This window comes from Armigeres subalbatus, chromosome 2 (assembly GCF_024139115.2).
Source record: "Armigeres subalbatus isolate Guangzhou_Male chromosome 2, GZ_Asu_2, whole genome shotgun sequence".
Taxonomy (NCBI): Eukaryota; Metazoa; Arthropoda; class Insecta; order Diptera; family Culicidae; genus Armigeres; species Armigeres subalbatus.
Genome location: NC_085140.1, coordinates 49,927,804 through 49,941,137, shown reverse-complemented (window position 1 = coordinate 49,941,137; position 13,334 = coordinate 49,927,804). Strand labels below are relative to the sequence as shown.

Sequence of the window (13,334 nt, the reverse complement as noted above, 5' to 3'; positions counted from 1 at the left end):
GAATGTTACGTTTATTTGCATGCTCCAAATATGTGCATGAAAATAAATTTAAAATCACATATTTTCATCTGTGAATGATGCCATATTGAAATATTCCTTCCGAACAATTTTTCAATAAACTTCTGTTCCACATCACGATATCGACTGTATTACATCTCGAGGGTCGACTGTATTGCAAATCCTTTTTGGTTCTTTTGACCTATCCAACGATCAAACTTATGATATGATATCCCAGTTGGTCAATTGAGCTAATATGACTTCAATCATCAGTTGTACTAGCCATTTCAGGCCTTTACCTACCTACCTACCCGGATACCTGGTTGGCTACAGCGTCGATACACCTATTGGCGTATTGTAGAGCTCCATAATCATCGGCCTTGTACGATGTTCCTCCAGTTTCCCCGAACGTTAAGAGTCCCTAGGTCCGATTCCACTGCTCGCAGCCAGCGTGTTCGTTGCCTTCCACGAAGTCGCCGGCCAATATATGGTTCTTTGTTGAGTATTGTTTTCGCTATTCTTTCTTCCGACATTCGCACTAAATGACCAGCCCACTGGAGTCTGCCGTATTTTATACGATACACAATATTTTCTTCTTTGTATACTTGATACAGCTCATGAGTTATGCGTCTGTGCCACACACCATTTTCTAGCTTCCCTCCAAGTATTGTACGCAGCACTTTTCGCTCGAAAACCCCGAAAGCTCTCCGGTTCGCCTCTTTTAACGTCTATGCTTCATGTCCATGAAGCGCCACTGTTAGAATCTGAGTTTTGTATATGTAGAGCAAATTTTGTCTGCATGTTGCGGGACCTAAGCTGGTTACGTAATCCGTAAAATGCCTTATTCGCAGCAGCAATACGTCTTTTCACTTCACGGGAAACGTCATTGTCACATGTCACAAGCGTTCCAATCTAAACAAATTATTCAACAACTTCAAACACATCCCCATCAAGCACTACCTCAGCACCAACACCACTAGGTCTTCCTCTATCTCTACCTGCCACCATGTACTTTGACAGATACAGATTTCGACCTCAACAGTAAGGCCGTCTTCAGTGTCTCGTACTTGACGACGACGAGACACTGAAGACGGCCTTATTGTTGAGGTCAAAATACGTATCTGTCAAGATACAATTAAGTTGGTGGAATTCAATGGGATTGTACAAACTCGTATGACAAGTGAACACATTCCACTAAAAAGCTCAAAATAATTTCCTCAACAAAATAGAGTTAATTGTTAAGCCTATCCTCGCCGTCTCCCTCTTCAGTGGGACAAAAGCCTCCACTACTGTTCTGCGATCGATTCCAATAAAGTCGATGTCGTCCGCAAAGCCCAGAAGCATATGCGACCGTGTGATGATAGTGCCGTTACCCTGCACGCCAGATCCCCTAATAGCGCCTTCGAGTGCAATGTTGAACAACAAATTCGAATTCCTTGATTCAATCCGTCTAAGGTCACAAACGAGGTTGACACTGCGTCTACAGTCCGAATACTTGATTTCGAGCCATCCAGCGTTGCACGTATCAGTCTAATCAGTTTCGTTATCTGCCACAGCTCATTTTTTTTCACTGAATCGTACGCTGCTTTGAAATCAATGAACAGATAATGAGTCTGCAAGTTGTACTCCCGGAATTTGTCAATGATCACCCGCAGGCTAAACATCTGATCCGTCGTTGATTGACCCTCACGAAAACCTTCCTGGTATTCGCCCACGAAGGATTCCTCAAGCGGTCTCAGTCTGTTAAACAGGATAAGCGACATGATTGTGTACGCCAAGCTCAGAAGGGTGAGATCGCCAGTACTTGTACATTGAAGATATGTGTGCTAGTCCCAAGCAAACATCTCTGTTGGTTCCCTGTGCAAGAACAGCTGATCTGGTCATAATGGAGTAGCAACCTTTAAAACCTTCTTTACCTCGTCCAGCGTTGGTGGTTCCACAGCTTGACCGTCGCCGACTATGTCCATCCTGCTCCTTAATACACCTTCATTTTCACCGTTCAACAAATCTCGCTTAACTTTTCAAAAGGTCCTAAGTAACATTTTTTTCATGAATTAATTTGAATACAGCAATCAATAGCTTTCATGTTGTTCTATTGATTGCGCTATTCAAATTAATTCGTGAAAAAAATGTTACTTAGGTCCTTTTGAAAAGTTAAGCAAGAAATCATTGAAGTGCTCCTTCCACCTGGCTGCCACCATAGTCTTGCCACTGACTTATGCCACTGACAATTGCGTTAAACCCAAGGTTAAATCGCATATCGTTCCTATCCATGTTCTCCTGCGCTTCAGCTATCACAATATCTTCGTGTTGGCTTTTTTTTTCTGCGGTGGATTCGTTCCTCTACTGCCCTTACTACACTGTACCGCTCTCTGTTGGAACGGGTACGAACCACTAGCATTCGACTCTTTTTTTAACGTTTATTTAGTACATCTAAAACAAACTCGAGTGCTTCTGCTGTAAAACAAAAATTGACATGTAATATAAAGTTTACATAAACCATAAACATTTTTAGAGCCTTGTTGCTCGAATTTTCCAGAATGTTTTTCAATTCTGGGATAGCAAACACTTTATAATTTGTTCTTCTGTTCATTATTGTTTCCAATTTTGGACGAAGATGATGCCATAGATGACTCACTCGTACGCAGGCCGTGCTCAAAATCCTCCTCTTCATTTGGACACAGACTACACATTGGATTATTGACTCTATTTTGTCTATGGTAAAGAACAGCGTGTGGAATTCCCCAGCAGCTTTACTGTTTTTCAGCAACTTTAGAGCCTACTCAAAGCAACCTTTTTTTTTTCGTCCGTCACTCGCTGGCACTTTTCGTCAATCCGACCATTTCGTTGGCGTCGCTTTACAGTGCCTAACACTTTCTGCATTGTTGTAATCCACAACTTCATGGATATTTTCCCACAATCTGTTGACGTCGCCAGATCTAGTGACATCTCCCATCCGCTGGTCCAGCTTCTGGTGGTACTGTTCAGCAACTCCTTCAACTGATAAGCGTTGGATATTGAAACGCATCGTTCTGTTGTTTCGTGAATTCGTGACGCTGGAAAGTCGCGCTCGAATTTTTGCAACTACAAGGTAGTGATCCGATTCGGATAGTGTTCGGACCTCTAAAAGTCTAAAGGACCTTTCATCCATAATATCCGAGAAATGTCGTCCGTCGATCAACACGTGGTCTATCTGTGAGCAAGTGTCTCCACTCGGATGCTGCCAGGTGTGTTTGCGGATATTCTTACGTGCGAAGTAGGTACTGCTGATTGCCATCCCTCGAGCAGCAGCGAAGGGTAGAAGTCGCAGACCATTATCGTTGGTAGCGGAATGAAGGCTTTCCGTAGCAATGAGAGGGCGAAAGAAATTTTCTCTTACGATCTGCGCATTTTCATCCCCGATGACAATCTTAACATCGTCTGTTGGGCACTCTTCGTAGGCCTTATCAAGGCTCTCATAGAACTCATCCTTTACGTCATCAGGCTTATCGTTTGTTGTAGCATAGATGCTGATCATTTATTTATTTATTTATTTATCCTCATTACCCCTGTCACCGCCGCTATAGTATATGGTGGACATTGCCAAAAGCCTTGGTTTACATTTTAAATACTTTGGAATGAACTTAAGAAGATTTTAGAGTACATTGAACATCTCGTATTCAAGAAAAGTGGGTTTACATCATGAGCATATGCCTATTGAACCGGATTGCGTATATGCCGATGATGAGGACTTTGCGTAAGCCTTGATTGATCTGGTAGACACCGTGGGCTGCACTCGAGAACATCTGAGCATCTCGTATTCCTGTCCCTAACGATCAGGATGACTTAACTTGATTGAGTGTTTATAATTATCAAACAATGGGGTATAGGATCCAAAAATTTCAGATTCATCTACATGCTCTCAGAAGCGAAATCTTCCCAAGGTTTTGGATATCTGCGTCTTCGGGGGTATAGTCAAACTTGACCTCCGATATTTTTCCTGTGAAGCCGACATCCTGATGAACATTTTTGCTGAAAAAAGTGGGGACCTAGCTCTTTTCTGTGATTTTTCACAGCCAGTCAAAACGCTGGGCATATATAACCCATCCGTCCTGAAAGGGTTAAAGTTCCTCCTGGAATTTCAACAAGAATTCTTATTTGAATTACCATGGAACCTATCCTAGAATTCTTTCTGAAACTCTGCCTGGAATCCCCACTCAGATGTCTTCTTCTTCTTCGTTGGCATTACATCCCTCACTGGGACAGAGCCGTCTGTAGTGTTCATTAAGCACTTCCACAGATATTAACTGCGAGATTTCGAAGCCAAGTTACCATTTTCGCATTCGTTTATCATGAGGCTAACACGATGATACTTTTATGCCCAGGGAAGTCGAGACAATTTCCGAACCGAAAATTGCCTAGACTGGCACCGGGAATCGAATCCAGCCACCCTTAGCATGGTCTTGCTTTGTAGCCGTGCGTCTTACCGTACGGCTAAGGAGGGCCCCCGACATCTGAATATATAGTAAATCTACATATACGACAGATACAAACAATGGCAGCCAAACCATTTCTTTACACAACGGACTACAACATATTATCTGGAATTACTCTTGCTGGACAACCGGATTGCGGCGGCGTAGGCAAGTGTGATGCTCACTTTTACGATCGGCAAGTATAGAAATTAATCAATCTGTAGATACCAACATGGAGGCCCTCCTTAGCCGTGCGGTAAGATGCGCGGCTACAAAGCAAGACCATGCTGAGGGTGGCTGGGTTCGATTCCCGGTGCCGGTCTAGACAATTTTCGGATTTGAAATTGCCTCGACTTTTCTGGGCATAAAAGTATCATCGTGTTAGCCTCATGAATCATGATATACAAATGCAAAAATGGTACCTTGGCTTAGAAACCTCGCAGTTAATAACTGTGGAAGTGCTTAATGATGAACACTAAGCTGCGGGGCGGCAATGTCCCAGTGTGGGGATTTAATGCAAATGAAGAAGAAGAAGAAGGTACCAAAATTGGTATTGGAATGTAATAAAAAATACGCTGTTCTACTTGAATTAGAATACAGGCCGGACTCGATTATCCGGGGCTCGATTAACCGGAGAAAATGGCTCGATTATCCGGAGTAATATTTTTACCCATCTTACAAAAATAGAAATATTATTCTTGTCTATCCGTAACGTATCCAATATGTGCAAGACACCTAGTAATTATAGTGACTTTCTCGCTTTCCTAAGGGACTGTTCACAAATTACGTAACGCTTTTGGGGAAATAAGGAAGTCAGACCAAGCATTACGATCCGTACAAAAAAAATAAACCTTTCATATGTTACAAGAGGGAGGGTGGGTTATCGAAATTATCAAATTCGACGTTACAGATTTTATGAAAGAACTCTAAGGAAACGGAAATCAAGAACATTGGCCATTTTATGGAATGTCGTGGCGACATGTATAAGCCACAACATCAAGTGCATCTGAAAAATCTTGGTGCTTAACGATAAAATTTTGAAGTTTTTACCTTTTGGGATCCTCCAGATTTCCCAGAGGACTAAAGGTGGTTAGAGGTGTGCGCCGTCGCCGCCGCCGACAGTTTATGGCAATCCCGTTGAAACTCCAAAGGATTTCTTGTGAAAAAAAGCTATTTTTCTTGAAAATTCTATACAATTTTTCGTTGAAAAATCGAAAAAGCTTTTCGTATAACTAAGAACTTTCAATGGAAATTCTAAAGAATTTCCTTCGATATCTCGAAAATACTACTGTTGAAATTCTGAGTAAATTTCCTTAAAAATTTGGAAGATCTTTTTGTAGAATTTAAAAGTAAGGAAGACATGATCACCGTCTTTGACCAGAGGTCGCACAGACTGAATACTTAACACATTGGACAACGGACAGGACATTCACACAGCACACAGTGAACCAGCGGAGCATTTTCCGCTTCACGAAATGTTTTTTCCTTACTAGGGCGGGAATCAAACTCACACTCCATGGCTTGCAAATATGCTTAGACGACTGACGCACATGGCCATTAAGCCCACCAGGTGCAAATTCCAGAAATTTCCCAGGTGAATAATTTGACCGAACGGGTCGACGTTTTTCGCCATATAATCCGATCAGCCGAATAACATTTTCGGCCAAATTGCTCTTTCTGCTAAACTACCATTTCGGTCAAATGGAATTTTCGACGACAAGGCCTATTCGACCAAACGACCTGTTAGAACAAATGGCTTTTTCAGCCAAATGACTAGTTTGGTCGTACTGTCAAAAAAAATCTCGTGGAAATCCAAAGAAATTATGAGAAGAATCCAGTTGAAATTCCGTTGGAAACATTTTTTGTGAAACTTAAAAAAAATCACTGTTTAGTGGAAACTCCGGAAAATTTTCGACCAGAAAAAAAATTCGAAGCATGCATGCCCGGTGGCATAGGCAAACTTCTAAACAATTTCCCGTGAAAATTTTAAATAAATTGCGGTGAAAACTTTAGAGCATTTCCTGTTGAAAATTCGAAAAACTTGGAAAAATCTCCTGGGATTGTTCATTAGATTTTCCGGCGAAATAACAAGATTTTCCCGTTAATGTCTTTAAAATATCCAGGAAAAATTAAATTTACGTTACGAACGTAATAAATAATAAAGCCTTCGCCGAGCAAAATTATGATAAACGCGGCCGCCGTCGTTTTTCGGATCGGCGCTGACCTCTAACGGTAGACAGAACCCAAAAACCGACCAACGGGATATTTCATTAGATTTTATAACTAGAATAAAGATTATTTGAGCAAAAGTTAAATTTTCAGAACAAAACAAAAAATGGCTCGATTATCCGGAGTGAAATTTTTTTCAACACTCCGGATGATCGAGTCCGGTCTGTAGTAGTGGACGAGATATTATCTCAGTGATGAATAATAGGAGGAAGAGCTAAGATGGTCTCCGAACCTTCTATCAAAAGTTCGATGCGTTCTATAAGGAATACAACTGCTGTGAAATTATGTTACAGGATATATTGAAGCGCGTTGAAACGTTCTTCGTACATCAACTTTAATATATGGACAATGTTGATGTCGATATTTTTGATATCACAAATGAATGAAGCTGAATAATAATCAACAATAAATAATAGCTGCAGTCATGTCTATAGAAGCAGAAAGTACCGAATGATTCTTTACCAAATTGTGAAATCCTTGTTCCATTACGATAAAGGAAAGTCCTTGGCTGCAGGGTTACCTCGTACACAATCAACGAATAATTTCATTGGCCTCATTCTCTCGATTTGTATCGCATTTATCAAGAATTATCGCTCCATCTTCCACCTAACTTCTTTCTAAGTGCATCGCACTGCACACACTCTCTGCTGTCCAAACTGGTGAGTCTTCCCGAAAGTGCAGTCAGTGGCCCATCGTATTTACGTCTCTCGTTTCTAGTCATATACGTAGAGCTACAGGCAGGCAAGAGTGTGTGTCCAGTCCACCGTGAATGTACGTTCCCGAGACGAGCCGCGCAATGTTTTGGTTCACCACAACCAAAAGCAAAGAACTCGTCGGGCGGTGAGTACGGAGATTTGCGGGCATGAACCGGTGGGGTGCTGAGGACCAGATGACGGCGGCAAGCTCGAGCGCGTATTGATTCGTTCGCTCAGAGAGCGTGTTCCCACCCTACAGAGGTATTTTATTAATGAAAATCAAATTGGGGAAGCTTTGACGCCACATTGGTCTCTGGCCACGAAAATTTTAAACTCGAAAAGGTACGAGCACAGCATCACCCACAAGAGTGCGTTCAGCTTCACACGATATATGTAATTCGTATTTTTTCCACAGGAGAAGTATTTGAATACGAATAGTACTAATTTTGTCAATGAGACATACCTATATATCATATTTGTTTTACAATTTTATGACATTTAAGAACAAAATCTACAAAACATTTGGTGGGAATTCAATTCAAATTAATTGATGCTCTGCATAATCAAATGCAGTGTTATATGTTGTCTTTATTGAGTAAATTTTTAACCCTGAAACAAATTTATTTTGAAAATGTAGTACATATTATCTTTTTAGCACAAACACGAACCATTTATTTATGAGTATCCTATCGGGTGAAACACTTCAAAGAGTGGTTAAGAGTGGACTTGGAAGGACTCTTGATAACATAATATTCAAGTTGCATATTATCAAGAGGATTCTTAATTGCCTAAAATCCTTATTTTGTTTACTGGTCTACATTGTCTGGAGCAGAGGGGTGTAAGTGACATTTTGGTGAATATTAGGTTGACTACAGCAAAAAATGCTTTGATTCTCGAGGTTTGCAACAGTTTGTGTAATGTTGATAAAAAATGTGAAAATTCATAGAAAATTGTTCATTTTTTGAACTTTCATACAATTTGTATGAGGCGAAAAAATATTGAAAAACTTTGCACCCATTGCTCCCAAAAGTAACTTTTTGTCACTTATGATAAGCATTCAAAATTTGTTCAAAAAAGAATCCTAAATATAAGTTTGCAATTTATAAATATGTACCGTTATGCTAGGAACCGGCATAATGCATAATATTCTATGATTCCGTTTGCGTCCCCATCAAACACAATACTCTGTGAACTACTGTACGCTCGCTCCAAGGGACACATCGAAACGCTTTGGATAGTCAGTGATAGTAGCCAAGGTGGGTGAATTTTGGGGCAGCGGAGAGCACATGAGAGCGTGCATAGCATTTGTAGCGAGAGCGAAACGCATGCGCTCCACACACCGGCAAGTGAGCGAGCTCCTTTATACTAACTTGGACATATGGACCGAACCACCACACCGCGATGATGGACGGACCGCCGTTGTTCACGAGAGAAAGAGATTCGCGTAGTTAACCACCAAGCGATTCAACGACCTTGCTACGTCCTTCTCTTGACACTTGGGCACTGGCACTGGTACAGAAGAGAAAAATTTCTTCACAGAACGACGTCCGGATCGGAAGCGCGTCCAAGTTTTGGAGGTTCCACTATATCTGTAGTTCCGTTGATACGGCATCCAGGGCCAGAACTGTGCCTGGACCAGTTCGGAGAACCGATTTTCGTAAGTAGTGTCGCGTGTGATATCTGAGATGTAGCAAAATTCCCCAGTTATTGTAGGGATTGTAAAGTGTTATAACTGGTGGCGGCATTATTGGTACTCCACCTACATGTGCGGGGGAAAAGTGTTTATCGTTGCGTGTGAAGTTCTGTGACCGACCTAGTTACGAGCGATTCAGGTTACGGTTGATACGAGTGTGTGTGAACTAATTGGGCATTATTTGAGGAATCCTTACGGAAAATGTCGGAATTTTCAGTCGATACCGCCCGTAAAAGCACGACAGATCTGTCAGAATCTTCAAATTTTCTCTCAATCTCACACAGATTCGACTCACCGTGAAAGAATTGATAGCATCTAAGAACAACAGTCCATCCGAACACGCATAACAGAGTGAGAGTGTATTCAATAAAACCCGAAAAAGTGGTGTAAAGATGTTCCAATTTCAAAAGAGGAATAATTGAGGAAACTATACAAACAAGTGTATATTGAAACAACGAATTCAAATTGATTGAATGTTATAATCGAATAACGCAAACGAATTTCAAACCAACCGAGCAAAAAGTGAGATATTTTATTAAAAATAGAATCAATCAGCAGCAGAGACAGAGATCCGAAATTGAAGCAACCGAATTCGGTAGAAAGTGAAACCTCGAGTGGAGGCCATAAATTCAAAATTATTCATTCTATCTGCGACTCTCGCTGTCTGTTCCGCTGGGAAAACGCAAGAGTTGCTGTGGAAGCTTCCTGAAGCAGCCCACCTAAATAGGAGATCACAACTCTGAAGTCCCAAGCAATAATCTAATTAAATCTTTTGTTATTTGTGTTTTGTTGAAATCCCCACGAAATGTGTTGTACGCCATCTGTGCCGTTGTGTTGATAATGCTTCGAACGACCACATCGCTAACGCCCGGTACGCTGAACTGAACGAAAAAAAAGTGCAATGTTCTAATCTCGACGAGGACCTAAACGACGACGCAATTCCTGAATACGAACCTCCCGGCCGGGTATCCGCTGACCAGGATCGAGCTTCGCTTCTGTCGCCATCATCGTTGGGTTTAGCTGGACAACTGTTCGGTGCCTGGGTGCACAGTACCGTCATCACCGTGACTGCAATTCTTATCGGATTATTCATTGAGCTACGGTAAGTGTTTTTTTCTGGCTCAGGCGTAACACACTGATATCTTTATCGATTTGGGAATTCGTTTCGGTTGAAACTACTGAGTTGTAAAGTTAAGTATTAAGTAAACTGAGTTGCATAGCTTTTGGATTATGCTTTTACAGGAAGCCTAAAAGTTTCTTATGTCTCTCGGCATTACTTAGAGCAATACAAAACTTCCCAGAATGTTTCAAATATGTTCTGAAAGATAGCGAAAGTTGATCTATTTTTTTTTTCAAATTGTGTAACGACATATTCGTGAATACACACATGAGAGGGCCAAACCAAACTATATTCAGAAATTTGTATGAGAATTCTGTATGAGAATCTACCAAAACCTGTATAAGAACTGGGCATATGCGAAATTGTTGGCTTCTTACCCAAAAAATGTAAGAAAAGCTTACAAAATTGTTAGATTCTTATACAATATTTGTATAAGAACCTAGCAATTTCGCATATGCCCAGTTCTTATACAGGTTTTGGTAGATTCTCATACAGAATTGTTGGAAAATCTAACAGCCGCCGGTTGGGTGAACAGATATTTTTAAATTTTTAAACTGAGAAACACCAGAGCATAATCTATTTTATAGCCGCGTATTTTACGGCAGGTCTTCATGGCTTTTAGAATTATTCTTGATCTCAAATATGAAGTTCTGTAGGTTTAGCGGAATTTCAGTTGAATTCCAGTAAAATAATGAATGACGCCGTATCAATCTACTTTAGATGTTGTATCTAATAGTTTTCAATAAATGATCGCGTGCTTCTTTTTCTGGGAATAAAGTACAAAGTATCTACTGAATCGCACCAAACACTGTGTTCACTAATTCAACTTTTGTGGTGAATCCCTATTCAATATATTGCATTGATAAGCCATTGATGAAACCAACTACCCTTTTACTGTTCAAAGCTCTTTAGGTTGGTTGCATGCACCATTTAAGAATTTGGGCATTCGCTTACATAATGTTTTTTCACGTCCTATGTTACAGAAGCGACAGACATAACTTTAAATCAGGCGTTTCTTCTTCTTCTTCTTCTTCAGGATCATGTTATAATATCTATTCGAACAGTGCCCAGTTATACTAATCCCGCTATTGTTCTCAGAGCACGCTTGTTAATTTCGAGTAGCCTTGTAGTAATTATTTCGTCAGGCGTAATAAATATTTTTGATTGCACGCAGAACTTCAATATTCAAATTACTAACCTGTTCATAGCTTATGATTTTACTTCCCGTCATAATGAACATATTTCTTTATTGTATCCTATGTACTTAAGCTCAAACTTTGGGATAAATTAGTAGTTACGTGCCAGCTTAATATCCCCACGCGATTATCACTGCACTTCACTTCTTCTCACAGCGTAATAAAAATAAGTTTTCGAATACTTTTTCGCACAGAAGCAACCCGAAATATTGATGGGATGCTTATCTAAAATCACTTCTATGAAATAGAAACTTACCACTAATCGCGATTAATGCCCGAAGAAAATACTAAAAATTGAGCAAATGTAAACACAGGAACCAGTAGTATCGAACTAAAAATTAGGGTGGTTCAAAAAATAATTTGGCTTCGCTACGCTCAGTCGATTCTGTTCCATATTCTGTGGCGCTTCCATACTGAGCGTTGGCCAAGGGAGAGCCTGAGGGTTATATTCAGGATCTTTCACTCAACAGGGATCGCATTTAGATTGGTTGTTCCAATAATTATTAGTCGATTATTCCAGGTTGTGAAGGTTTTGTCTTGGTCATTGAACTTCTCCGAGGGCATCACTGAAACATACATTGCAACACTTTACTTTTTTAACTTAAATTCAATTTATTTTCATTTCTTTAGTGTGTAACAATTTTCTTACAGCTTAAGTGTTTGGCCTTGTGGCGCTTCAGCTTTATGAATGATTTGGTTTTAATTATTTGTAAAGGAATTTTTTTATAGTTTGTCTAATTTATCATGTTTGCCTTTAGGAGACATACATGGCAACATAGTACCTTGAATTTGTCTTCGCTATCTTCGCTACACGATAAGCAGCAGGCAATATTTGTGATGATATAAATCTTCTATAAAGCATTCGTCATGCCTGCCGTATCCTAACGGAACTATCAAATCTGTACTTTCGCCTCTTATTTTATTTTGAACATATACGGCTAAGCTTGGAAGACGATGAATATATAATTATATATTTATCGTCTTTCAAGCTTAGCTGATAATGCAGAAGAAGAAGAAGAAGAACGAAAAATTCTAGGGGGGGCTAACTTTTTTTTCTAATTTTATAAACATAAAAAAGTCGACCTAAATCATGTAAACTGTTCGCAAACTGGCCTTCAGCTATTTCAACATATCCATTGACGACTTGAACATTACAAATAATATTCATCTAGGTTTAGCGCTGACTTAAAAAAACTAGAGATGTCTTAGGACTCTCGGAAACTTTGGTACGTTTTGAAGGAACTTGGCAATAAATTCATCTGAAAGAATTATTTAAGTTTTCCACATTTAAATTTTCGTTGCCTCTCCTTGAAATGTTTTGGGATGCCTTGGTAATCTTTTTGGAAAGGCCATGCATCTTTTGAGACCATATCAGAAAGCTAAAGGTCACACGTTCGGGTTAGTAAAAAACACTAAAAAAGTGGTAGTTTTTGGCTGTTCCAGTTTTGTAAAAAAAAGTGGTAGTTTTTGGCTGTTCCAGTTTTGTAACGCGGCAAAAAAGAGTTCAATTCTTCTTCCGACGGTTTCGATAATCTATTTTACTTTTTTCTAGGACTGGAAGATTTTTTTTTGTACATCTAATCCCTGAAAATGATAAAATAAATTACAGAAACCGTCATAAATTACAGAAACCGTGCGTTACAAGACTGTAACTACACGCTCCGTTATGTATATCCACAGCCAAGCATTAATTCTGAAAATAACTTTAAAATATTCAATGATTAATCATTTGCTGCAAAAATTCAATGAAAATCAGAGTTTGCTAAAAAAAAATCGGTAATTTAAGCATCCTATGTCTCTTTGAATCTAAGTCAATTTGCCAAAAAAATTATTAATTCATCATTCAATTAAAATCTCAGATATGGTGTAGGTTTTTTTCAGTCTATGTTACTTCTATTATTTATTCAATTAGCATTGAATCAGCTCAAAATCACTGTTCCTACTTATACC

The 13,334-nt window shown here is 39.7% G+C and overlaps 2 protein-coding genes across 5 annotated transcripts in view; one reads left to right on the top strand and one right to left on the bottom strand.

Annotated features, from left to right (window-relative positions):
• LOC134218564 (divergent protein kinase domain 1C) overlaps positions 1-7,259 on the bottom strand; it is a 32,090-nt gene extending 24,831 nt beyond the window's left edge. The window contains exon 1 of the mRNA XM_062697716.1: positions 7,143-7,259. Within this exon, the coding sequence (XP_062553700.1) occupies positions 7,143-7,166 (24 nt within the window). The 5' untranslated portion in view covers positions 7,167-7,259. The remainder of the gene's footprint in view (positions 1-7,142) is intronic.
• A 1,517-nt stretch (positions 7,260-8,776) lies between these two features.
• Positions 8,777-13,334, top strand: part of LOC134218563 (glycogen-binding subunit 76A) — a 52,593-nt gene continuing 48,035 nt past the window's right edge. For 2 of the 4 annotated variants that reach the window (XM_062697712.1, XM_062697714.1), the window contains exons 1-2: positions 8,777-9,032; positions 9,353-10,170. Coding sequence is in view for 1 of the 4 variants with exons in the window: in XM_062697709.1 (XP_062553693.1) it covers position 9,590; positions 9,966-10,170 (206 nt within the window). In the remaining 3 variants the exon portion in view is untranslated. The remainder of the gene's footprint in view (positions 9,033-9,352; positions 10,171-13,334) is intronic. The other 2 variants (XM_062697709.1, XM_062697713.1) reach the window with 2 other exon arrangements.